Source organism: Catharus ustulatus, chromosome 3, assembly GCF_009819885.2.
Source record: "Catharus ustulatus isolate bCatUst1 chromosome 3, bCatUst1.pri.v2, whole genome shotgun sequence".
NCBI lineage: Eukaryota > Metazoa > Chordata > Aves > Passeriformes > Turdidae > Catharus > Catharus ustulatus.
The window spans coordinates 34,886,709-34,914,673 of record NC_046223.1 but is presented as its reverse complement, the minus strand read 5'-3'; the positions used below and the strand labels follow the sequence as shown (position 1 = coordinate 34,914,673).

The 27,965-nt window shown below is 38.3% G+C and overlaps 1 protein-coding gene across 6 annotated transcripts in view; it reads left to right on the top strand.

The window, feature by feature from the left end:
• The window catches only part of SMYD3 (SET and MYND domain containing 3), a 386,727-nt gene that overhangs the window by 314,720 nt on the left and 44,042 nt on the right, over positions 1 to 27,965 (top strand). For all 6 annotated transcript variants that reach the window (XM_033056656.2, XM_033056657.2, XM_033056654.2 and 3 more), the window contains 3 exons: positions 2,140 to 2,250; positions 21,446 to 21,533; positions 24,773 to 24,947. In XM_033056656.2, the coding sequence (XP_032912547.1) occupies positions 2,140 to 2,250; positions 21,446 to 21,533; positions 24,773 to 24,947 (374 nt within the window). The remainder of the gene's footprint in view (positions 1 to 2,139; positions 2,251 to 21,445; positions 21,534 to 24,772; positions 24,948 to 27,965) is intronic.

Below are 27,965 nucleotides of genomic sequence, written 5' to 3'. Positions count from 1 at the left end.
AAATTGTTGGGGTCACTGAAGATGTTTGAGAAATCAGAGTAGGGCAACAAGGACTTTTAACTTGGGAAAGCAAGTGTACACAGTGGGGAAGTGCAAGATAAGGCTGAAAGACATATCTGAGGCTGGCACAAGGACAAAATCATCCCATTGTACCAAAAGTGGCTATGTAAGGAGCTAGAATTTATGGCTAGAAAACAGGTTTAGATTATCAGATGTTGAAAATAAGACAGGAAAGTGACAGAGGAGAGGAGAGGAGAGGAGAGGAGAGGAGAGGAGAGGAGAGGAGAGGAGAGGAGAGGAGAGGAGAGGAGAGGAGAGGAGAGGAGAGGAGAGGAGAGGAGAGGAGAGGAGAGGAGAGGAGAGGAGAGGAGAGGAGAGGAGAGGAGAGGAGAGGAGAGGAGAGGAGAGGAGAGGAGAGGAGAGGAGAGGAGAGGAGAGGAGAGGAGAGGAGAGGAGAGGAGAGGAGAGGAGAGGAGAGGAGAGGAGAGGAGAGGAGAGGAGAGGAGAGGAGAGGAGAGGAGAGGAGAGGAGAGGAGAGGAGAGGAGAGGAGAGGAGCATTGTGATAACAGTCAGAAGAGTCAAAGCTTGGAAGAAAAGGATGGAAAATAAATGAGCAGCACAGTTTCCATCCATTCACTGCAGAAAGATCAGAGGGAAGCCTATAGCTCCTGTAAAATATTAGTCCAGACTGTCTGTAAGCCAGCATTGGTGAAACTAATCCTCTCTTGGCTCAGACATGCACAAGCTGGGACAGAACAACATTATATAGAATTCTAAACCTAACAAAGTTCTCACACTTTCTAACTAGTGATTAATTGTGGAATTTTATTTTATCTTTTTCATTACTTATACTATTAATCTTCAATTATGAGGCAATATTTCTTTTAAATGCTTGACTTTGCCATCTCAGTAGACTTCTTTTAACACAGTCCTCCAACATATAATCAAATTGCACTTTAATAATAAATGAAAATAAATGCAGGCCTTGTTTTAGTTGCTGGTTAATTGCTCATTTAATTAGAATGCTCGCTAATTTGCAAAATGTAGGTTCTGACTATGGATTTCATGGTCATTAATAAAATTGGTCAGGTTTTCCTGTAATTTCTTTGAATGGACTCTCATGATTTAACTGAAAACCATGTGAAAATTCTCCCAATTAGTTGAAGTGTCTAGGCTCAGGATGAAATAACGTGACCTGATTTTTTTCAGCTCTGACCTCTCTGGAGTGTTTCAAAGTGTGTTGGGCGTATAGTGTAATCACTCAATAGCATGTGTGACTGTATGCTGGTCTGAACTGAGCTGGTTTCTTTGTTTTTATTGTTTTCCTTATCATTAGTTTGTGCCTCTGCAGCACTTTAAACATTTCAAGAACTCTACAAATGGTTAGTCCTGTAAAATTCTTGCTGGCAGGTGTCAAAGTGAACAAACTACAGACTTCTCTGTAGTTCATTGGAATTCACTCTCTACAGTGTAAGAAGTTGAAAATTGCACAAATGTAGGCACAAATTTTCTTTTATCACTTTAATAAATCTTCTTGTCAATAGTTTCAAGAACTTAGACTGCAATGCTTTTGTGCTTCCGTGTTCACAAGGGAAACATCACAGACATACTGAAAATGGGCATGGCATGAGAGGAATTATCCTCAGGCTCAAACATATATTTGCAAAAAAAGTAGGGGCTTCCCTGAGAAAAAAAATTTTGACAATAGTTGAGTATTGTATAACAGTAGTGGTAAATACACACTTAAGCTCTGGAGCTAGACAGAAAATGAGATTTCATGCACAAGGGATTTAGATACTTTATGAAGCGTTTCTTTGCTATCTTTTCTTATTCTCCTTTCTTCTTTTATTTTTCATCCAAATTAGAATTAAAAGTTGAAATGGTGATAATTTTGGATGGAATCAATAATTTCAAACAATATTGATCTTGAAATGAGAGTGTTCTTCCATGGAAATTATTTTTCTCTTTCACCTTCCATAGACGTAGTTGATTTACTCTATAAAATAATCTGTTAGCATTTTATTTTATACTGGGAAATATGTTGTATCCAAAAAATGTTGGCTCTACTAATAAATACACAGAATATTAAATTTTGTAAGATATACCAACTCTTTTTTTTTGTAATGTACTGCATACAGCTCACCATCAGCTATGTTGAATCACTGATGCCTACCAGGGAGCGCCAAAAGCAACTCCTGCGCCAGTATTGCTTTGAATGTGATTGTCTTCTCTGCCAGAATCAAGAGAAGGTAGGTTGAGAGAAGAAATTCCTTACCAGTGAAACAGAATTTTCCGAGGCCCATCAGAAGCTTTCCTTTCTTATATACTACTTACCTTTAGCTACTAATTGAAAGGCCAGAATAGGGAAGAAAATTGCCCCTGCCCTCCTTGCAGTTTTTGTTGCTATGAAAGACAGCCCTGAATGAAAGCAAAGCAGGAAATACTGGCATTTTTCTATTCAAAAGAATAATCTTGGAACTTCAACTGTAGCCAGTTGTCTGATACTACAGGAAGGTTGCGCTTACCCTCAAAATAATGTTGAATTACTTTTGCCAAACACTTGCATCAGTAATTTTCAAGAACCTCCAAGCTTGTTCAGTAGTTGTTAGAGAGAATGGTGAACATCCTTGAGTGACTTTGTAGTTTTTATGCTCACTTACATTACAAGTTCTTGGAGTAGCAGGTCAGTGGTTGTAGTAGATAAACTTTTGTTCAGAGTGATCTCTTACTAGTGTTCAGCCCAGCCTGATTTGATTATATTCTGATTTGCTTCATATTTATACAACCTTGGCACAATACATTTGTCTCAGAGGCTGATGAGAAATTAAATAGGCAAAATTATGCTGGCTTCATAGCACTTTATGCACTTAGTCTCTTTTGTTGTATGTACAGTTGTTCTTATTTCCACAAATGCCTGTTTGGAGTGAATAACCTGCCATAGCTAAATGTGTCCCTGAAAGATTAGAAATAGTAAGAAAGGTATTGATGAATATGTAATTCCAAGGAACATAATGTGATTCATTAAATAGTTGCTGCACAGGGAAAAAAAAACAAACAAACAAACCAGAAAAAGAAACCCCCATAGTTTAAACTGTAACATATGCTTTGATTCATCAGTAGGCAGTTCAAAAAAGAGAACACAGAAATGTTCAGACTTATGACATAATGCTAAATTACTTCCTGTCCGTGTTGGCATTCTGTGCCTGATAAAAGCTGCTGCAATTCTACTCAGAGGCAGTGAAGTGAAGACCTCTTTTTGTCTTTCTTTTAAAGACGGTCACTCAAGTGCTGTGAAATCTCGGATTAGTTTTGGGTAAATGGCATCCTCACAGATGCAATGATGATTAAGAAAAATAAGCAGGCTAAAGAGTCTTCAAGGATCACTTAACAGTTTGTGAAAGGGTAGGCAAGTGTTGTAAAGACCATTCAGCATGTGGAATGTTTTAGGAAGTAACATCCCCAGGCTGGTGTACATTTCATTGTCAGACTCAACATATAACATCAAAAAATACTGTAGTGAAGTTATATGTGCATATATTAACTAAAGCAATGCTCTCATACATAGGTTAAAATTAATTCATGATTTTTTTTCTTTTTGAAAATATAACTGTCATCTGTGTTCATATTCTATAGATCTTTTTTTGCCTTTTCACCAAATTTCCCTGGGAATGATATTGTGAAATGTTTGGAAAGTGCTTTGTGACTGCATTCTGAAATTCTGTGGTTGTCTGATTACCATGTAGAGAGGTCTGTGAAGGTCTAGAAGCCTCATGGCAGCTTGGTCTGTTAATGTCTGTGGAGAAGACATGTTTATCCTCAGCTTCAGTTTAGGGTGATTAAACGTTATCTGCAGCAGTCCTCACAGTATTGTGTTTCATTTCTCTGTGACAATTGAATTTTAAAAATTTCTACGTGGTTGGTTTGTTGGGTTTTTTTTTCAATTTATCTCAGTCACTGCTAGTAAGCTGAGTCATGTAACACTGCAGGTACAGCAGGAGATAATATTTTTGGAAATTCTGGGGTTTTAAACCAAAAAACATCTAGATTTAGGTGCTTAAACTTAATAAAGTTATTCAAAACATCCCTGCTGAAATATCCCTAATACTGAGACAAATTTCCTAGCCATCTTAGAATTTCTTTTAAAAGCAAAATCTTTGTCTTATCTTAAATCAAAATCTTAATCTTCAATAGAATAGGCAACAGCTGTAACTTTGAGTCATCAGGAGTGGCAGAGTCAATATTGTGAATCAATATAGTCAGCTAATATATTACAACATTGCTTTGCAGAAAGAAAGAAAGTTTAGTCAACAGCAATTCATCTCGTGTATCTTTCTTATAGGTAAAAATGCATATTCCAGAAATGCTTTATCCATTCAAGTAAGTTCTTGTGTGTTGGAAATTTTTTTCAGTTGCAGTCATCTCATCAAAAAAGCTAGAACCCTTTTTGAAATCACATTTATAGACACTTACACAAACACTTGTAGAGTTTGTGTTACTCCAGTCTTGCTGAGTGTGCTCACGAGCTGCTCAACATGTGCTGGGGACCAGTGAAAGCTCTCAAGATGCACACATCAATTTATAGTAAAGTTTTCAGTCAAGTGATTTGCACTGTAGCTTTTATTCTACATCTTTTGTAATGTTTTAAAGTGATCCTGCAAATCCTGTGGGAAATATACAAGTTTATATGAAGAACCCATAAACCTCATGTTTATTTGTACTTTGTTACATGCATTGTTATTTATTCATATTTATAAAAAATACTTGACAAGATAATTATCAATGAAATTTATGTTTCCTCCTCTATTTTTTAAAGACCTGTTCATTTAGTGTTAAATGCCTGAGTGAAAAAGGAAGATGCTATCAAATTTCTATTCTCAAGTCAGTTACTGACTGCAAGTGACCTTGGGAAATTTGTTTTATTCAAGAGCAACCGTCGTGTTTTCTAAGATCCAGCCCTCATTTTTCATAATTGGTATGAAGCTACCATTTTAATTGGAGCTCAACAGGTTTTGGACTAGAAAACAGATCAGACTGTCTTTTTTGGGGATCATTTTTGTGAATGTTCTGTGAAGCTGTGGTTTGTTCAATCTCTACAAGTGCAGTGAGAAGATAATTTATAGGTAATTTATACTTCTGCTAAGTATTCTGTATGTATTCTGCCCAAAGGATACTAAAGAATGATAGTATATTTTCTAAGGTCTTTTAGTTTTATGTGATGGGTTTGTTTAACTGGGAATAATTCCTTGAAGCAGAATGGTTTGGGGTTTATTGGGCACTCAGTGTGAGCAGGCACAGCCCCAGACTGAGGGAAGAATTCCATGGCTGAGCAGTCACAATGGCACTGCATGCAAAATGAGAGGGAATGCTCTCCTCACTGGTCACTGCTGGTGGAAGGACTTCACAGTGAATCTTTGCTGTACAGTAGCAGTTCTTTATCTTCCTCTCCAACAGTGAGCACAGCCATGCAATAATCTAGGCACATAGCTGCTATCGAGGATGAGAAAACACAGAATCAAACAGTGGCAATAGCTGAGCTGGGGATCTTAAATAATTTTTGGTGCCTGAGCCTCAATGTGAGCTGAATTTTAATTCTAAGGATGTACTATAATGCTGGCCAGTGTCTTTCAGCAGCTGGTCAACCAGCCTGGCAAGTACAAATACACCACTGTAAGCTGGTTGAGATAAGATTGAGGTGAACCTCTTTGTGCTACAGTTCCTGACAAATTAAAGGGCACTAATTACAAATCTAGACAAGACTTTTGTCCAAACTTAGAAAAAACAAATCAGGAACTAAAAGAGGGGGGAAAAAACATGTCTTCCTAAAAGTCACTCATAGAATACTTCCTGCCTGTCAGTATTTAAAGTTATAGCTACTGTATTGTCTTCAGTTCATTGTATCTTTGACAGCTTTACACATTATTCTTTGCTCCATTTTAAGATCAATCTCCACTGTAATTCAGGAATGTGTGCCAAGCTGAACTCTTGGCAACATATTACTATTCCAGCACATAAAAGCCCCTTACATTAATTATAATTAAAGATGGGTTTACATTGATGACAAACATTTTAAATGAAGAGCAGTTTTTTCCACAGTCATGAGCCAAAGAATTGTTCATGTTGTACATCTTCAGCCAAGGATTTCAGGGACATTTGTGCTTATAAAATGGCTTTGTTATGAGTCGTCTTTCTCCTTTGGAGCCTAGATTTAATATTTTAGTCTAGCTTGGGTTTTGGAAAGCTTTTATTTATTACAAGGTCAAAAGCAATGGACTTGACTCTGAATAATTTTTATATTTGGCCAGTGTCTGAAAATTGCCAAAGTTAATAACAACATACTGCCAGTAAGTATGTTATTCCTTTAATATCTGGTTGTTTTTTTTTTTGGCTTTGCAAAAAGTGTTTACTTATATTGCAGCCTGAATTTTGGTAGAGAACATCACAAGTCCAGTTTCCAACTCAACGGCCCTCAAAATCAGGTCACCTGAACAGCAGCCAAGCTATCAACCTCTGCATAAAAATACCACCTTCAATTCTTTACCTGTTATTACATCCATCCACCAGCTCTGTTACAACCAACCCCCCTCCCCAAAATAATTTCCTGAACCTGAAGTTTTGACATTATTTTTCAAGCAGAGGGAACAACACAACTGTAGTTTAGAACTTCATCAAATGCAAGTAAATTGATCAAATTTGTTGCTGCAGCATATGTCTGTGGTTGATTTGCTCACCAGGTTTCCTGAAAGACACTTAAATATGGCCAAAAATATATTATACAACATTTTCACCTTTGATCTTCATGTTTGCTCACAGCAATACCTTTGAAGAGCATGTCCTTAAATTACACAGGCATTGTTACATGAAGAGTATTATTACTGACTGTTGTTTTTAATTAGGATGTAAAGGCTTAATGCAAGATCACTGTACTGGTGTTAGTAGAAAAATGTCACCCCTCCCTCAGGGATCATATATTTAGGACACAGGAAACACAAAATTATATGTTAAGAAGTGCCTTTTAAAATTGCTGTATTGTCAAGTTCCATAAGTTTGTGTCCCAGTTTTCCTAATATTTATTTTTAGACATTTTCATTCTCACTAAGTTTCCCAAGTACAATATGAAAGATGAGACCTCCAAATTAATTCAAAAGATGAAGCCTGGGAAGTAAGGATTAAATAAGATTGTTGAAAACAAGCAGCTAACTGAACGTAAAACCCTTTGATCAACGCAAACTGAAAACTAGGAGCATCTGTTTCTCTAGTCATGATTCTAAAAAACTTGCTAAGTACCAATGTACCAGTGTGTTAAAAAAAAAATTATCAGGATTGTGTTCCAACGGAATCCTGGTTTAATTTGCTATCAAAATACAGACTTTGCAATAGTTAATTGTAGAAATCATTCATTCCTCGTCTATTTTTACTGTTTTGCTACTAGAATTGCCTTTGAAGCAAACTACAGGATGACTTCAAGTCATCTGTCATGTTTCACCACTACTCTTCCAGCCCAACATCAGTATAGCCAGCGCCTACAAAAGTCAGCGGCAGTAACTGGAGCCCGCTGGGACACAATGCTGTTTCTCTCCATAGGTGGCTGGCTAGTCCTTCCTTCTGGCAAGGCATTTGGTAGTGACATAAACCCTGGATTCTTTCCTGAAATCCAGCAGACTAACACTCTTCTGTTCCTTTCAGAGAATCTTACCCTCTTGGGATGGATTTCCAAACAGCCAAGGACAGAGGGCTTTTATTTTTCTAGTGCCAAAAACGACAGTAAAAAACAAGGCAGCCACTTCTAATTTCTGGGATCTCTTGTTCATTAACAAAGGCATCATGTCTTCAGCTTCTCAGCATTTCTTACATGACTTCTGAGGCTCCTTCCATCTTTCAACACTGTAATTTTTTTTCCACTAAAGTGCAGTTCCAAAGACAGTGATGAATTCACTGTGATCATTTTTCCATGACAACTTGCCTATCCCAGTTGCTTTGGGACTGCCTCAGTGTGCTCTGGTCACCACTTGGCAGCATCCAGCTGGAGCTCACTTGGGTTGTCAAGGTCATGGAAAAGATCTGGCTGCTCTTATAAATAGACATGAGATGAAAGATGTATGTAAACTCTTTGCCTTTTCAGGAGATCCTTAATAGGGCAACCTGTATCAGTTTGGTCCATCGAGTTCATATTCAAAGCAAACTCAGAAGTTGGGAGTGTGGCACCATCCTGGGAGTTTGGATTTCTACTCATCTGAGGGGAGCAGAATCTCATTCCTTTCAGACCCAGCCATCTAAGAGGAAACGTAAATCTTCTGGCAGATGTTGTAAGGAGAAACACTTTTTTTTGCCAAGGGAAGAGAGGGCATTCTCATCACTTTTTTAGGCTGTTGCAGCTACATGTAAGTGCCTGCATCCTTCTGGATCCATCCTTTCTGCATGTCCAGTTTCATTGGGAATATTAGAACTAGCTACTACTGGTAGGATTTCTTTTTCAGATGTTGTTATTCCTATAACAGTCACTATTTGGTCTGTGCTGAATGACAAGCAGAAATAAGAAAAGTCTCACTCTGGATTAGCAATCTAAACATGGCATTTTCAGAGAGAAAGAGAGAAACAGCAGTAATTTAAATATAAGGCTAGATCAGAAAAATTACTTTCCAAACAGCTTTTCCTGTGATGATTTTGGAGAGTCTTTTTTTTTCCTAAATATGTCTAGAAGCCAGTCATTGCATTATCTGAGCTTCAATCTCTGAAGTCTCTTTCACTGAGGTTCCTATAAGGTCTTATATGCTTCAGCCTGTCAAGGTGGTTTCTAACAATAGTAATACCTTAGGGAGTAATCTTGGATTTAGATCTCTTTCCTTGATCTGTTTATCAGTCACTTTTTTCTATTTTGCAGTATGTTTGATCTTTTAAAATCCCATTAATTCGGTAAATTGATTGAAATATTATAGGTTTCAATTCAGATCCCATAAGTCATTAAAAAACCAAAAAGAATGTTGCAATCTTAAACTGCAGATTTCTGAACTGAGTTTCAATTTTCTGGATACAAAAATCTCTCTGGTTGAAGGCCATCCACTTTGGACAAAATAATATCTACATCAGAGCCAGAATGACGTTTTTTCCTAGGTGTTAGAGAAGACCCTAGGGGGTAAGGGAACCCCAAAACTCACTTAGTGCTTCAGGCAGTAGGTGAGTTCAGGACGTGCACTGTATCTCTCTTCTAGATTCCTGTTCCAAATCAAGTTGAAATAGGAGCTTGGATCTTTTTCTTTCCAAGTGTGTATATTAATGAGCTATGAATTTTAAAGAAAAAGCAGAAGAAAGTGGGTGGAAACACCTTTTTTTCTTGATTCTCTGGATGTAAGAAAAAAAATGCTTTCTAACAGTAAAGCAATTTATCATTTATCTTTAAAGACCCAAGCCAGGACAGCAAAATTATATGGATTGACCATAAAGTCAGCCTTTGCAGGTATGCTGTATATTTTGTTCCCTCCATTTTATTGTTTTATCTGCTCTTAGACTCTCAACTTTTGGGAAAAATACTCTTTTTACTCTGTGCAGTCTAAAAACCTGCAAAACTGTGTAGCTGATAATGCTGATACTGCTAGTTTTATAAATAATAGCAATAGTAAAGTCAACAAACAATCTGAAATCACACTAACATGGAGGAAGAAAAGAAGGTGAAAAAGTACTCTTAAATTTGTTTATCAGCAAATTTGTGAGTTGCTTAAAACAGGACACAATTTCAATAGCTCACTGAATTTTTTTGCAATATGCCATCTTCAAGTAATTTCAGCTAAAGTTTTTTTGTCATCTTTAACTCATTCCTTGTTGAAGACATTGCCTTGAAGACATCATCCAATACTACTCCACAGGAACCATTTTCTTTCTGAATAAATGTTTTCAACTATGGTTCTTATGGTTCTCCTCCATATCAGTGCATTCTGTGTCTTTTCTTCAGATTCTGAATATGCTTTCTGCATACTCCAAATTTCTGGTTCTTAATGCCATCCTGATTGTATACTATATACTTTATGATGCTCAATGATTTGTCTTTTGTTTAATTTTTCTTAGGAAAAAAAAAAGCCAAAACCAACCAAACAAACCAAACCTGATAAATCTTACCTTTCTTGCAGTTTATTTTTTTTCTGAGATCAGTTACTGTCCATACAATGCCCAGAAATCACTAAAAATAAATACTGCAAATACAGTAGGTGTAAAAGCTTGATAAAGATTAGCTTCATTGCAATGCCTGTTGTCCTAATGTTCTGAAAATTCCAATCAGAGCAGAGCAATAATGATTGGTTGTGTTAAGCAGGTTTGTGCACATTGAGCCCATAAGTATGATCATAGTTTTACCTTCTATGGGTCAATAATGGCTTTAAAAAGTCTGGGGAAAGTTAAATCCGGTAGTCCTGATTTAATCTGGTAATTTACCCATCATGAACTAAACCACTCCCTCTCTTGGAAGAACAGAATATTCTGTGAACCATTTCACTGTGATTGCTTTTTGGTGAAGTGGACACATACCTACACTGGAGAAACACAGCTCTGAATGGGAAAAGCAGTATTTTATGCACATGTGTGTGCAAAGGTGCACACATGGAACATGCAAGGACAATTTTAAAGATTTTCCTATTTCATGATTCTTTTGCTGCTATTTGTTTTGTGACCTTTGTTAAGTAATGTGAGGCCCTATTTCAAATCTCTCTCCATAAATCCTGAAATGCTCATTGTACAAGTAACATTTAAAAAGGTGAGTTATTCTTTAGTATATCTCAGCATGAAACTTATTAGAAAGACTCCAATTGCTACTTCCCAAGCCACATTGTGAAAGTGCATCTTTCACTCCAGGCTTATTTAAATTAAAAGAGATGGCTTTCCTGCCAGCTGCCTCTAAACTTTTAGACACTCTTTGCAAGTCAAATTTTATTTTTCAAAGATTGATTGACTGATTTAGAGCCCTGTGGTAAGGTCATCAGGTATCATGACTTCATTCTAATTGCTTTTTGACACTGTAATAATTCAAAGTTTGAGATTCTGGCTGAATTCATAGGAAGCACCATAGTCTGAGAAAGACAGAATCATGCTCTTCAGTGCCTCAATCAGTTCCAGTCCTTAGCTAATATTCTCTGAGGTGTATTAAAGCAAGAATGAGCTCATTTGAATAACAAGGAAGCCTATAACTTTCGAGACTGTAAAACTGCAGACTAAATGCTTTGGCTTGAAAAATTGCTATGATAAGCAATGTGCCATATCAGCTTCTTGCCATAATTTAATTAATGTCACAACAATGCTATAACTAAAGCTGTAGTTATAAATTTTGTGTTTGTGAGCTCTATTCTAAGACATGAAGAGAAACATTTTGTGTGTAAAAGGAGCTTTAGGAGGCTGTATGTACTCCAGCCACAAGACTTAGAGCAGAGGATTGTGTAATTTTTTGACCCACTGCAGGATATCCTGCTGCTTTCTGCAGGGTTGCTTAGTGTACTAAAGCTGTTGATTATACCTTAAGCAGTGATTTGAATTGGGGACTGAAGTAAAACAGGGTCTCACAATTCTGCCTTAGATTTATCTGAACATTACGAAAAATATGTTGCTGCATCACATTGATTATGCTATGAATCTTTTTGTTGGATATAAACTAAAGCTCCTGCACTTCCTTTGACAATATCCAGACAACGAAATTTTTGCTCTCAAAGTATTTCTAGAGTATAGCTTTTTGTAAAGCTTGTATCATTCCTGTGCACAAAAGAAATCCTTCTGAGCTTTTTGAGAGCTTTAGATGTGATTCCAGCTACTGTCTAATAATACATTAGTTTGAATCTACAGACATTTTGTGTAGTGAAGATACTGTGAAGTTCTACTACACTGTATTTGGTTAATGAAGGTAGGGGTCCATATGAAGTGAGCTGCTTCTCCTCTGCCCCAAGCCCTGACCTGCAAAAGAAATATTAAAAAGAAAGTGTTCAGGTAGCTTTTTGGGAGGGCAGCACTCATCCATCTGAGTTTGTCTGTTTTCAAGCAATGAGTGAAGCACTTAGAGAAGAGTACTTATCAGGACATAGAGAAACAGATTACTGGTACTGTGAACTGGTTTGGAAAATTGGAAATCCAGTGTAGATTATGTAACTCCAAATTATGTTGTTGCATCAGGTCCCATACAGAGTTGCTTTGAGGTAAGTCAAGATGTCTGATTATCAGAACACATTTTGTGATGTAGGCTGGCTCTCCTTGCTTTGAGTCACCTTGGCCCATCACCATTGATTGCTGAGGCATGTAAGTACTTCTAACACTGGCAGTCAGCAGGAGCCAGCTGCATGGTAGTATCCAAACAGTAAATAAAGGCCCTGAGAAATATTCAAGAGTCTTATAATAGTTTCCATGACATTATGACGTTTTAAAAAATGTCCTTTTCATTTTTTTTCCTATTTTTTGTGAAAATTACTAAAATGTTTGTAATATTGTATCGCAACAACAGAGTACTAGAAAGATGTTGGAAACTGTTTTAAGCACTTGTTTGCCTTATGGTGTGTTTCTGGCTGCTTCCCTCAAAGCCTGGAAGAACCTTTACTGTTTAAATTGGTGTTAGTTAGGGGATAGTCAATAATAATACTCCAAAGAAGTTCTTGAAATTACTAAAACACTATATATCACCTTTTTAACGTATTTGCAAACCTCTTCTTTGATTATATCAAACTAATATTTATCTAGTCAGCAGTCAAATATGTTGGCAAAATTCTAGAGGAGGAAACTCCAAGTATTTTACTCGCTCAAAGAGCTGCAGTTGTAGAAAATGACTTCAACTTCCTTTATTCATGACCTTAAAAACTTGGAGACTGGAGAGTGGATTTGAGTATTGATACTAAATATTCAAGAAGCATTCTAGCAAGTTAGGGAACCAATTTTTATGAGTGGTCTGGGAATTTTGAGGTCCAGCAAATATTTTGAGGTGTAGAGTGGATTGATCAACTATGTATGATCTCAAGTGTGTTGTATGTTCTTTTCTAAACAATCAACTTCCTGTATTTCACACCCATTCATTCAGAAAGCATATGCTGAAGTAAATACTATTTTTTCACATTGCAGTATACATTTAAAAAAAAAGAGTTACTATAGCTACAGTTTTACATGTGGTATCTCATGCATTAAGACATTAAATTGTTTTGATATTAGTGTTCAAAAATAGTATCTAAATTAATGTCAGTATATCTTCAGTGAGAAGCAATAATTCAATGGGCACAAGTGCTTCAGATTGCTGAAGCATACATTGAACTTCACAAGTAACTATGCTTCTACTTAGTCAAGTTTTTACTCATTTGCATAGATATTAAATTCAATGGGATTTATATATGCTTTTAAACTTAAGTGCATATTTCAATGAACTGATGAATGTGGATTGGATTATACATGGTGAATAACTGGAAATTCTGAGTATTTTGGACCTACAGATCTCTTCTGAGCCACTAAATGCACTCAGTAGCACTCCGTATCTCCACAGGTTGCAGAATTAAGGAATAAAGAAGATTCACCTTGTAGCTGTCAGTTTGTGTGCTAAGAGACCTAGAGACTGCCTTAACAAATGTGTAATGTCTAAGACAGTCTGTGAAATACCAGTCTCTGTTGCTAGGGATTAGGGTGAACAGTATCCTTGCTCAGGTAAATGAACTACATACAGGGTTTGTTTTTGTACTGATGATGGAAATTACAATGGAATTACAAATGTGACAAGAATTTTTGGGTGATCTGGCATAAGGCCCTCTTTCACTCGTGCTAAGCTGTAACTAATTTCCTTTGCTTTTCCTCACTTCTGGTTTTTATGAGTTGATAAGTAGTGAACTTCTCTTTATTGCTCTTCTCACTGTCCAATCAATTTTTATTTCTGCTTGTAACCTGTGCAGTTTGGATGGGAATTGTGCAGTCAGCCCTAAGCTCCTGACACAGGGAGGTTTATAAAGGTAGTGCTGTTACAGGCACAAAACTTGGTCCTGCTGCTCATCATCCTGACTGGGGGTAGGCACTGAGGTCTTGCAAAGTGTCAGTCACCCAGGGCCCTGAGCTGTGTGTGACACAAGGGTAGCCCCTGTGCAATTGATTCCAAAAAGAGTAATGTATTATGAAGAGACCTAGTTTAAAAATAAATATGGTAAATGTTTTTGGTCAGCAACCAGAATCACCTACACTTAACTGAAATGACTACAGAATGCATTAAATACCTGTGCCTTTCATTGGAGGAGTTTCCAGGTAGCAAGATGCTATGATGTGGTTTAGCTGCTTAGCCCTGCGTATTGATGATTGTATTTTGACACACCTGTCTTAGATGCTATCTTGCTTTCTTGCTAAGTAGCCTAGCATCCTTTTTATACTGCATTTTAAGAGAGAAAATGCTGTCTGTAATATTATTTGTTGAGATTTTTTATCACAAAGAGTGGATGTAAAAAAGAAAAGCTCTAATAACCACACTTGATCTGTGAGCATTATTGGATTAAAGAAGTTCTATTGGGCTCTGGTGTTCTAATGAAAACTGAGCTTTTTTTTGGTGTATTTTCTCTTCCTACAGGAATTTTTATATATGCATAACCTAAATATATATTCACTCTAAAGGTTGTTCTCACAACACACTTAAATATTAAATCACAAAAATAGTCAGTTAAATGTAATACTTCCTAAATAATTCTAAAGTTTGTCCCTAATAACCCTGTTTGTATAGTACACAGCATTTTCATGAATGAAGTGGAAGTAATTGCAAAATCATTGCCAGTAAAAGTAATGGATGACAAAGACTGAGAGAATAAAAATGTTTCTGAGAACAGGTAAATAATATAGAGTAAGTGAAATTTCTGGTAAATTAGACCTATTGAAATATAATGCACCATCACTGCAAAGGTGGAGCACATGTTCTACATCTATGATTTATTTCACCATATCTCAGGCAACTACAGTCAGGTGATAAATGTCATCACCTGAGCTAGTTGCTCTAGACTTTCTTTATGGATAAAATGGAGAAGAAAGAACACACTTTTACTTATTCATTTGACATATTTTATCCTGCTTTAGGATAATACGAGTTGCACCCAGAGAGTGGTTCTTTGTCATAGAGAAGAGTGGCCCAAATATCTACATTTGATCAAATGAAACTCAACATGGATGTCTGAACAGAAATGGAAAACACTTTGTTTTCCTCTGGCCAGGAAAGCTAATGTGATCCTTGAATTTATATAGCAGGGGAGTCAGTAGAAAGAATGATGTCAATTTTCTTCACTATAAAACATTTATGAGATTGCCTGTGTATCATACAAAATACAGATGCAGTGATCTTTGTAAAGGCTGATTAAAAATGTGTGTGTCTAAAAAAATCACAGAAATTAATAGCTGATATGGGATTGCAGTGAATAGGAATGGAGCATGAGTCTGACAGAAATGCAACTACTATTTTCTGTTTTGCAGAATTGTGAACCTGACAGTTATCAGACTTGCATCTGTAGAGGTTAAAAATTGTTTATCTGTTTGCTCCTCTTACCTTATAGTTTGCCTTAATTAAATCTAAGTTGGACTTATTTTAGTCACATTTAATTTTATGAAATTAAACTGACTTCTTAAAATAGACTTGCTGATCTTAATTTTCTCTTTATTGAAAGCATCTCATTTTAATAAATTTCCCACAGCTGTTTTTGATGTTACTTTTAAATTTCTGTGTAAATATAGTAATGTTGTAACTAAGCTGGATAATGTTAAGGGAAGATTATTCATACTGCCCTGTGAAGGTGTTTATCTTTTTCACTACTCATATGAAGGATCTGGGGAAACCTTCAACTTGATCTCAGTGCCTAAGTAGAGCACTTAAATGTGTATGGTGTGAAGAACTGCTAAATTTTCCAATATCTACATGATTTAGAGTGTTACTAGCCTGTGCACTTGCAGACACCAGAGTCAGTAATCCATGAAGAGCTGGTATTGATTGTGTGAGGGAAGGCAGCCTGCCTAATACTGAGCAATGTACTGCACAGGTTCAATATGGCATCCAGCTCTAATGTCTCTTAGTTTACTCTGAGAATTCAAAAATAAAAAGTACAAATTCATTTTGTTCAGAAGTTGAAGTTCACCCCCTCCCAATAGCCTTACAAGGACCACAGAGTTGTTCTTGCCTGCAAATAGAATACTTTGAGAATTGCCATGTGTCCCAGCCACTCTCTTCAGAACCATGTGACAAAAAACACAAGGCTTCTGGTGAGGACAACCCCATTTGTGTTGCAAAGGATAGATAAACTGCTATTTGTGAACCTGGCATCGTGGAGCAGGGCAAGGGAGCTTTTAAAATTTCAGAAATCACATCCAAATCTTGAAATACAACAGGGCTGTGTGCACTGATAATTTCATATACTTGTAGTTCTTAATGAAGTACATTCACAAGAATGAAGGTAAGTGAATCCTCAAATGAAGCTGTAGGCTTCTGTAAACCACAGCCCTCAGAATAAGAGATGAGAAGCCCTTGATTCTGAGTTTAAACTTTATCCAGAAAATGTTTCACAGGAGAGGACCTCAGCTATTTTGGGGAAGCACTCAAGTGTGCTTTCTTTTGCTGTGTCTGTAGCTGCCTGCACCTGTGATTGCCCAGCAGGCCCTCATGCCCTTTTTGCTCTGAAGAACTCATGTCAGAAATTTAGTATAGCTGCAATATCACCGCTTGCATGTCACATTTTCTCACTGATGCTTTTCTTCATCTTTCTGAAAGGGAAACTTCAGAAGATGTGCCGTGTATTTACTCATTTAATGCTTTTCTTTGATGTCTAGCATAAAACAATGAGTTACTGAGTTTACTGGAAGCAAACATTCAGTAGTTCTTCCACTTTTAAATAGAATCAGAAATAGAAAATAATTATTAATGCTTTCAGAGTACAATGTTTCAGAGATCTGTTCTGAAATGTCATGCTCTAATTTAAATGTGTATGAGCTCCTCTGTTCTGTTCAGATGCACATCTGTAGTTGCTTAGATTTTTGGAAATTTTTAAAAATTAACAAATCATAAACAATGGACAACAATTTCTATGAAATTTTTAAGTATTTGAGGTATCCACAGCTTTTAAGGTGTTAAAGTATTACAGTTCAGAAAACTTAAAGCTTCCACAAAAAAGAGACAACAGGGTTATCTGCTGCTGTCACACTGTATTAGTATTATTATTATTATTATTATTATTATTATTATTATTATTTAGTAATAGATTTTGTGTTCAGAAAAAACTATTATTATTTACCATGATTTTTCAGTCTTGCAAAAATATCATATCCAATAATATTTCTTGTTAGATCCCTAATTTCTGTTTTCACTGTGGTTTATATGGTTTTATCCTTTGTAAGACTGACATTTGCTGGTGGTTACATTGCACTGTTTTAATCCATTTGTATCTTTAGAAGAGCAGATACTGGTCAGGAAAAGCTTTAGGCCTTCTTTTTCACTTGTCTCAGGGCAACCTGAAAATCCAATACCTCCTACAAAGCTTTGCTTATTTCTGCCTGTGTGGGACTGGGTAGCTGAATACTGAGAATAGGCATACAATGAAGACACCCTTGGACATACTCCAAACAGGAGGAATTCTGGGAAGGAGAAAAAGAGGTATAGGCGTTATTTACCATTTGGATTTTCCAGTCTCCACTTCTCCCTTCTCTGAAGGGAGGTGAGGAGTGCTTCATGGTTTCCTCTCTGGGGACAATGTTGGGCTTGTTTCTCTACCTCCATGTAGGAGAAGATGATCTTTGTAGAGAGGACTGAAAATCCATGTCTTATAAGTATATTGTAACCTAAATGTGAAAGGAGAGCTAGTCCTTAATCTCTCCAAAGGACAGGAGAGTTTTGGAGATGCAATGCATAATGGATGAGCAGTGGTGGGGCTGTGGGAGCACTTTTGGGGAGAGGGCAGTGGTGCTTACTGGTTAGCATGAGCTTGTTTTGGTGAGAGAAATATCTTCTCTCAGAGTTCATGCTGTCCATGTGTGAATCTTTTAACAATCAGGATTTTTAATGCTGGGATCACAGAGAGGAGTGATTGCTAAAACTGTGTGTGAAAGCAGTGGAGCCTGAAATCAATAGGGAGGGAGCACTTTTAGAAAGTACAAGAAACAGACGAGTAAGCAGGGGAGAAGAGTGGTGTGAAGGAACAGGAAGGAAAGAGAAGCATTTATCTGTACTTTGTAGATTACGCTCCTTTCTAAGGGGAGTTCCATTAAGGATGGAATGTGTTCAGGACACCCAAATAGCAGAAAAGATAGGGAGAGAAGTGCTTCTTAGAAATACTAGAGAATGGAAGGAGTGATTATTTTCAAATGCTTATTTCTTTAGTGTCTGATGTCTGTACTTGTTTCAGGAGATTATGCTTTTATAATAAAACTTCCTTCACTTAAAGCTAGAACTGCAGATTTTCTATTTTACCAATCGTCAAACAGATTACAGTCCTCATCAGATATCCTCCAGTTTTCTTATTTCTCTCTCTTTTGTTAATGCTTGGTGACTAGATTATCTGGTCTAATTATTTTTTGGATCAAGACAAAAATATTTTGTTGTTCTGAAAAGCAAACTCTTGTGTTTAGTGTCAGAGTTAGAAATAAAAAAAATAATTAACCAGAAATTGCCAGCTCTTCCTTCTGTTTCAAAAGCCTCTTTTTTTTTCTTCAGATGGTGTTCATCGTTTCTATAAATGAAAAAAGTCTGTCTTTATTGTTGGCAGCTCTGCACACCGGGAGGTTTGACTGGGAACATGTTCACAAAAGAGATGTTTGAAAGGGTGTTACTCCATGGAAAGCTGTATCTCCCATAGCTGTGATTGCCATGCTCTTAGGTTGAATCAAACCTTTCAGTATAACTTTTAATCATTTCAATTATCTTCATAATTCCAGCTCCAAGGCAGCTTTGTGTTTTTAGCTGGCTTAATCATCCCACATAGCCATGACTTTCACGGTGTTTTTCAAGGGAGAGAAACAACTTATCTGGAGAAAGCTTATTATGCTGGAAGGCAGTGTTCCCAATGTCAACCTCTCCTGGTTGTTTTGCAGCTCCTGGTTGGCTACCTGTTTGGAAACAACCTCCATACCTTGAACCAGAGAATTTAGGAAAAGGACAGGACTTCTATCATGTATGGAAATGTGATGAAGAGCAGTAGAGGTGTAAAATGCCAAAATGCTAGATGCCATATCTCTGCTTGTTCTTACATCAACCAATCCCTAAAATGCCTCCTCTTTAGAGGAAATGTCTCATTGAAACTGTGACTTAAATCGTTCCCAGTGCCAGGCATCCTGCCCAGATCCCTCCATCCTAAACTCTCATACAAAAGGGTTAAAGACCATGATTTCAGAGAGGGCTGGGAGATTATTGGTCCAACAGACAGACAGTGTCTATTCTCTACCTGGATATGAAACCAGTGTTGACTTAACCCTATGCACTAGTGTGAAGGGTGGAAACCCCAGCCTTGCCCTGCATTATGCCGCTAATTAAATGCTAGAGACAACAGTAACTCAAAAAGCTGCACTGAACAGAGAAAGGTTAATCCCATCTGAGTGAACACTTTAGTCATTCATCCCTCAGTCTTGCTATGTGCAAATCGAGCCCTAAGTCTTTGGCCTTGCTGCATAGTTTTTTTCCTTCTTCCACTTATAAATCTCGCTCAATTCCCATGTTTCTGAGGTTTTTGTTGCTAGGTTTACAAGTATTTGGATGATACTTGGGCTAGTGAGAAAAAAAAACTTAATTTTTCTGGTTTGATAGCTCCTTAAATGGAAGATTTCACAGATATCATTATTATTATCTTATAGGCTGGATTTATTTCTTACATCGGTCAATGAGCAGCACTTGATCCACAAAGGCATTTCAAAGAGATTGTTTCAGGTTAACCTGGAACAGGTGTTCAGAAGTAGACGTAGTCCCAAAGAAATCAGTAGAGGTTACATTGGAAGTAAGAGATTCAGTGTCCATCTACTGCAAAGCTGGAAGAGGGCTGGGTAGTTTCATTCACTGTGTTGACAATATTTCTGTGGTGTGACCTGGTTTATCCTAACATTCACCTTATGCTTTCTGGTGGCAAATTCAGCTCTGCACAAAATTATTTCCAGGTGATCATTTTGATCAGAGAACTGATTGTAAGGGAAGTTATGTTCAAAATGCAGTGGGGTCAGGCCACCCTCCTTGTAAGGCTCCACAAAAGGGTAGGGCAGCTGAGAACAGCCTTGATTTAATCTTGATTTAATCATCCCAGGAATCCACAGAGGTCTGCTCTTTCATGAAGCAGATTGAAAGAGAAAACTGAAAATTAGATGTGAAACTGATTCTCAGTGTAAACTTCTTCTGAATTTATGGCAAATGGGGAGCAGTGGAATAAGAAAATGATGCAATTCCAAACAGTTACATATTATGGGCTTTTCAGTGGAGGTGAAAATACTTCTGTGATTCCTGGTGAGCATCTGTTGGCTACAAAGTGCTTGGTTAGATTTGAACACACTTTCTCTGTTCCTCTGCAGGTCTCTACCTCTGCTGAAGGCTGATCTTTTTAGAACTGAATTTAAAATATTCCTGCAAGACTTTGCACTTAAAAAACCTCTTATGCAAAGTTGCAGGGCCTTTTATAAAAAGAGTAATGAACTACAGTATATTACAGGCCAGATTTTTAAAGGTATTTAAGTTCTATAGCAATGGAAATTGAAGAACTAGATGCTTTTGGGAATCCCACAAGATGCTTAACTGCAGATGCTTTAATGCATTTGTTCCAAGTGGTTTGCCTAAGGTTCAGTTAGTCACCACTAGAGAGTTGAAATGGGAAACTTTCTCTTTACTGCTGTAGCCATTAATCATTTTTGCTTTCTTTATGACAAAGCAATAAGAAAATGTAGCTGTTTGTAGAATCTAATGGACTAGGGAAGATTTAGTAATGATTTACTAAATGAAAGTTTAGCTTTTTTCTGAGTCGTAGACTTCTGTAACCTTGTGTTTGTAACTGTAATGGATGAAGCTAAACTCCCAATGTTTGTCTCTATAATCACCATGTGGTTATATCTGCTAAATTTATAAATTTTAAATTTGCAAAATTATTTGTTAAATTCTTTCTACAGCTTAAGGAAAGTCTTAGGTAGCAGGTCTGTGAAAAAATTTGATCTCCTCAATGCATTTTTATAGTAAAAACATGTGATTATTTATTTTCTTCTGGTTGACCACAGTTCTTGTTGCAAACTTGGTATCTGATTTGAGTGTTTAATGTTTCCAAACTTGCATTCACTTTTCTTTATATCGTCTCATTTGCTTACACAACAGGGTGAGTATGAGTTCCAGGTGAAATGGTTTTTTTGTGTGTGTTTACAAAAAATAGCAATATAGTCTCTACAAGTAGCTTTTAACAGTGAAATCCTTTTACCTTGTTTTTCATTGTTACTGCATATTCTCTTTTACTGTTTTGCTCATTATATGCATTTGTTTCTATTAACCAGGATGCTGAGAAATTGGCTGGTGAAGAGCATGCCTGGAAAGAAGTCAAAGATGCCATAAATGAAGTGAGATATCCAAAATCAAAAGAAGGTATCCTTTCAGTGACAGGATAGTCTGTCATTCAGTTGTCAAAAGATCCCCTTAGTATGCAGTTTATCTCTTGAGATTACTTTCCTTACATTAACATCCTTTTTACTGTAATGTTTTTAAATTCATTTGGTGTTTAAAATGTGTAAGATTCTTAATTGTATTAATAATAGAATCTCTGATTACTTGGAATGGAACTGCTTCATGGCAGGGACAGTAACTACCAAGGACGTGAAGGGATATTTTGGCTCTGATTTAGATTTCTGCTATTACAGCCCACCATTTCATAGAAATCCACTTCTAAATGAAAGGAAGCTTAATTTGGAATATTGTTAAATTCTTTGTTCCTTTACTCTCAGTGTGAACATTCACGGGTTCTCATTCTTTGCACAGCAATGACAATAACAAGGAAATAATCACAGACAGGTTCACAGCAGACATTATAGCATCATTATAATAAGATATAATAATATATAATAGTAATTGATAATTAAGCAAATTGAATGAAATGATCTTGCACTAATAAACAGAACTGGAGTCTAATGACTGTCATGTAGATATTCAATCCAATTAAAGAAATTAGTGAACAGCAGCAACCAAGAAAAGATGAGCAGAAGAGAGGTGGAGATTTTTACTAGAATGCTATGGGTTTATTGATCTCTTTCTTATCTTGGTCTATTCAGTGGAACTTCTCTGACTGGGAATTTGGCCTGTTGTGGCAAGATGCCTTACTATTTTCAGAAACATGGGCTTTCTCTCAAGCTAGAAAGAATTTAATCTTCCAGTACTCCTTTTTGGCAGCACGAAAAACAAGTTTGCATAGTGATATTGCAGGCTGGAAACAAGTGATCACAATTTATACAGTAACAAAACCCCAACCCATTACTCTGAGTTTGTTTCTTTCTAATCCAGAGAGATTAATTTTTTAGCAAAAGGGAAACAATCATCTCAGTTTTTTAATCTCACGTAGTTCTAGTTTGTTTCAAGTTCCTCTGTATTGACTGGATTGAAACAGACAGTACTGAAGTAGATCTTCAGGGCCCCTGTTTCAACCTACATGTTAAATTATAGATATGCAACCTGAAGCTGCAATAGTTCTTTACCTGTGCAGTCAGAATACTGGTCCTATTTAATGTTCTTGTATTCATTGCCGTAGAAATTGCGTTAATGTATTTTGTGAGTGTCTTTAAGATTACTGATTTGACTGATACTTAAAAATTAATCAAACACATGTAATAAAAGGTATCAGGACTGGTTGGAAAAATCTATTCTTGTTGTCCAGCTTCTGTTCTCAGTCATGAAATGTGTCATCTTTCCTTCCACTGCACCACAGTACCAGTGTTAACTGACATGCAGTGGCAAGTGCAGTATGGAAGAGGGAACTTGACTTTTATCCACTTGCCAATAACGAGTAGAAAACCTTCCTGGCAGACTGAGGCACATAATCATTAGTTCCTGCAAATATCATTTTTTTAACAAATTAAACCAACAGTTTCTGCAGTTGAGAAAGTTGTTGACTCCCACAGTCTGACCTGCTGGTTGTAACTGATGTGATGTTCTAATGCTAAATTTACATTTAGAGCTGCCTGGGGCTTCCTCCTCTGCTCGTGGGCAGATGCAGGACAGGCAGCTCTTTGGTACTGTTGCAGCTGATGGCAGGTTTTCTAGTTTGCAATTTTACATACCTGCAAATTTGGTCCCAAGTGATTTTGTTCTATAGCACATCTGCTATCAGATGCCAGGGAGTGAACAAAGCAGAATAATGAGCAGCAAAAGCAGACATACTGTGCATCAGCTAAAATGGTAATCTTTCAAGAATGTCAGTGGTTTGTACTTTCTACAAAAATTGTAACAAGTGGAAATAACATCCCTCATTCTTCTTGTTTTTTGTCCTTAATCAGTTGTAAAGAATACATGGATGTTTGCCAAAGATATAAAGGTTAAGGTGCAATTTTATAGTAAGACATTCCTTCCCTTATATGGCTCTTTCAATCCAAGGGCATGAGAGCAATTCACAAATAATTAGTTTAGCCTTGTAACAACCATGCTATAAATCCTGGCCCATGGTGGTCACATTCTTAAATTTAAGTATGTAAATATCCCATGTTCAATATGGACTAATTACTTCATGACAGATTTGTAATTGTACACTTTAAATTCATTGCTGGATTAGTGTGAATAGTACTTGCAATAATTCGTGAAGATAACTGTTGGACTTCCTTGAGCTGATTGTGTAGAAAGGGCTATAGTACAATCAGTGTTATCACTTCTCTTGTGGTAGGTCTAATTTTTTCTTTATTTCATTTCTTCTTACTTATGTGAGTGGTATCTTTCTGGTGTTTAGACTACTTGCATTCTGGGACTCCCATGGGTACAATCACAGGTGGTAATACCCATTTGAAAACTGCAAGTTTTGGGGTTCAGATTAGGTGTGGTCAGAGAGAGAAGAACCCGGTCCAGACAGAAGTCAAATCAGTGTAGAATGTAATGAAAAAGTGGTTTGTGCTAAGGAATATTCAAATGGAATGCAAGGTTATCTTTCCTCCGTTCCAAACTCACAAAAAATCTTCTTGTAGCATTGGAGGTGAAAATCTCCTTTACTGTCAAGATCATTAGTCCTGAACTACAGTCAGATATCAAAACTGTGATGCTTTTCTTTCTCATACATAAAACATGCATCTGTACATTAAAAAAATAAAAATCACAATGCTTTTCATGGCTGTTTCAAGGGGAAAATTAATTAATTTCAAGAAATGGTTCTAATTTAATGAGAATTCTAAAAAAAAAATTTGGGAAGCATAAAAGAATGAGTCATTATATAGATATATTTTAAAATTCTTTTTTTAGCTGCTGGGACTTTTAAAAAGACATTTCCATGGCCTCTTGCCCTTGGCTTTAAGAACTGGAGTATCTTAAGTAAATAATATTTCAGTACCTAAATAAAAGCTATTTGAATTTCTGTTATGTATTAAAATATCCTTGCAATTCATCATCTTTATTTTACCATTTATTGCTAAAATACTGCCTTCTTTAGAAATACATTTTGCTACATGTAAACAAAGCACAGTTACCTAAGCTACCACTTCAGCATTTAAGTATGTTTTCAAGAATTGTAGCAGAGTCTGGAATGATGGCAGCTTTGCTATTTTAATGCTTTGACACTCTTACTCCTTGCTGAACAGCATTTAGAAGTTGTATTTCTGTTTGATTAAATGTATTTCTTTAACTAAGGCCAATAACAGAGTGGAAGCATGTTCTGGCAAGGTGCCAGAATCTCTTGAGCAGCCATGAGGGTCATCTACCAGACACAAATATCTATCAGCTGAAAATGCTTGACTGTGCCATGGATGCCTGCATTAACCTTGAATCCTGGGAAGAAGCATTGTGTTACGGCAGCAGGACTCTGGAGCCATACAGGTAAGGGATGTAATTGGTTCAGCTGGTTCCAAAGATGGGGGAGAGCTGGCTGTCTCGTTAAAAGTGAAGGCTGTGCTTCATCTTGATGCCTCTTACTGGTTTTATTTCTTGTGCATATCTTACATTGCTTTCTAGGTTAGTGAATGAGGCAGAACACTCACTCTGCCTTCACAGTCAGACTTAAAGCAAATGAAAGGATAACAGACACTATAATAATGATAATAACTGATTATTATCTCCTTGCTTTTTCACGTGTTCAGATGCTGCCCCATCCCTGATCAGAAACTGAGTTTCTTTTTCAGGCTCCAGTGACATCAGGGTATCAGTGTTTTATGCTGAGATAGGGCAAAAGTGAGGGACAGGTAGCTGGTTGAAATAATGTACATTCTCCATATGCTCTGTACAAAGAATATAAAAAGTATTGCAAAATGCAATTTCAACTGGAAATTAAAAAGCTCCTAGTCCTTATTTTGGGAGAAGGTCAAGGTGGTGAAATACTTGCTTTTCAGATCAGTACTTGTTTCTGTGCTGTGTGCTGGGAGAGTTTCTGAGTCTGATGGTCTTTTGCTGATAAGGAAGGACAGTCTAGGAGATCATACATCATGTGGTAAGGCTTGAAATTGCTTGGAGCCTGGAGCGGGAATGCAGCTTTGGTCATCTAGTAAAGAAAAGGCAGGCGCTTCTGCATTGGTCTGTGTTCTAAAAGCTTTAGAAGACTCACATCTTTGGGTTCTGAATGGTTGCATTGTTTGTAACTAAGTGTAATCCTGTGCTGAGTGTCCAGGTACATCATTCACAAGTGAATGTTCATTCTTGGTAAGGTGTTTCTTAGGGCATCCACTTCTTCTCTGTTGGTGCACCATGTGATGTTTCAATACAGTGTGTGATGTTGAGAAGCATGAGGGGTATGCTAGAGCTGAGCAATATGCTCTGCTGCAAATATGAACATTTCGGATGTTACATATTTTCCTTCATCAAATGGAGATGCCATCAGCATTCAGCATTTTGCCTGAGGAGATTCCATATGGCAGCCTGTTTCTGAATAAAACTCTTCACTTGAGGAACATAGTGTTTCAAAGCTTTCATTAAAAACGATTGTTGATAAAACCTGCATAGGCTATGGTACATCACAACTGTGGAGTAGCTCTGTGTTGATAATAACTATTCATTTTCACAGAGGAAGACATGAGTGCCTAAAAATTTTCACATTTCTTCAGGGTGAAATTCACATTGTGCACGTCCCACTTAACCTTTTATAGAGGGCTTTTGTAGTGCTGCAGCAGTACATGCTTTCTGCCAGTGTTCTACCTTGTGACACACTTCAGATGAACAGAGTACAGTAATTTCACGAATACAAGCCGCACCAATTTGACCAAAATTTTGGTGGAAACCCGGAAGTGCGGCTAATATTCCGGGGCGGCTAATCTATTAACAAAATTCTAAAAGCTGCCAACACGGAAGTGAGAGCCCACGGCAGCCCCAAGCCAAGCTGGAGCCCGGCCGGCCCCGGCAGAGGTGGGAAAGCCTGGCAGAGGCGGGGCCAGCAGTGTCGGGGGCGGGCGGCAGAGCCTGAGCCAGCAGGGCGGGGGAGCCCGGGAGAACTGGGGCTAGCAGTGCAGGGGAGCATGGCAGAAGCAGGAAGGCCGGCGGGTGGGGCTGCCTGGCAGCGGGGGAAGCCCAGCATAATCGGGGCCAGCAGCGTGGGGGAGCCCGGCGGTGCGGGGGCCTGCAGTGCCAGCCAGGGCGAGGAAACGCGGCAGCGGTGCAGACGGGAGGGGGCGGCCGGCGAGCGTGGTGGCGGCGGCGGCAGCCCTGCCGGCGGGGCGAGCGAAAGCGCCGCCGCGAGCCGCAAACCGCGAGCCGCGAACCGCGAGCCGCGAGCCGCGAAAGCGCCGCCGCGAGCCGCGAGCCGCGAACCGCGAGCCGCGAGCCGCGAAAGCGCCGCCGCGAGCCGCGAGCCGCGAGCCGCGAACCGCGAGCCGCGAAAGCGCCGCCGCGAGCCGCGAACCGCGAGCCGCGAAAGCGCCGCCGCGAGCCGCGAACCGCGGGGCGGGCACGGCGCGGGGCGGGCGCGGCGCTCGCGAGGCGCGGCGCGGGGCGAGCGAAAGCGGCAGCGGGGCGGACGGCGAGCCCGGCGGCGGCAGCCCTGCCAGCCGGGTGAGCGAACGCGGCAGCGGGGCGGTGCTGACGGGAGAGGGGGGCCAGCGAGCCCGGCGGCGGCGGCAGCACCACCCGGCCAGCCCCGCCGAGCCGTGGCGCTGAGCTGGGCCACCCGGCCCCGTCGGCAACCATGAGCGGGCCGAGCCTGCCTGGCCCCGCCCCGAGCCAGTAAAGCCCGCTATGCCGCGATCCTCTTACTAATTGGCCAATTTGTGAAAGCTGCGCACGGATTCTCGCGACGAACGAAAGTGCGGCTAATATTCGGGGTGCGGCTTATCTATTGACAAAGACAGCAACATTGTCGAGGCACCGGGGGTGCGGCTTATAATCCGTGCGGCTTGTATTCGTGAAACTACTGTAGTCTGCATGTTTAAATGTTCCCTTATTAAATAAAACCCCCCAAATCTCAGTTGTTTTGGGTTGGGTTTTATATAAGTTGTTAACTCAGTTCTTCACAACTGAAAACTGAGCATTTTTTTCTGCAGGCATTTCTGAGAGCAGAGATTATAGTGAGACCAAATGCAATCTTACCAGATAATTTAATAAAGCTTTCTCTGTTTTGTTTGCTGAAGTGTACTGTAGTTTTCAAGTTAATGCAGCAGTTTGGAAATGAAGGGTTTGACTGTGCATCCAATTAGTATCTCTTAAGGTAATGATTATTTACTTGAGATATTTGACCTTTTTTGCACCTTAGAGAGCTTGTTGTTATTCTCTCCTTACCCAAAAGCATTATTTAAGAGAGATTTTTTCAGTTGCTTCTTTTTCTTTATACCTTCAAGTCATCACTACAAGCTTTGACACACCTGAAACAAAATCCTCAGTTTCTCATTACAACAAATTGTGCCCTAAGCAGCAGGA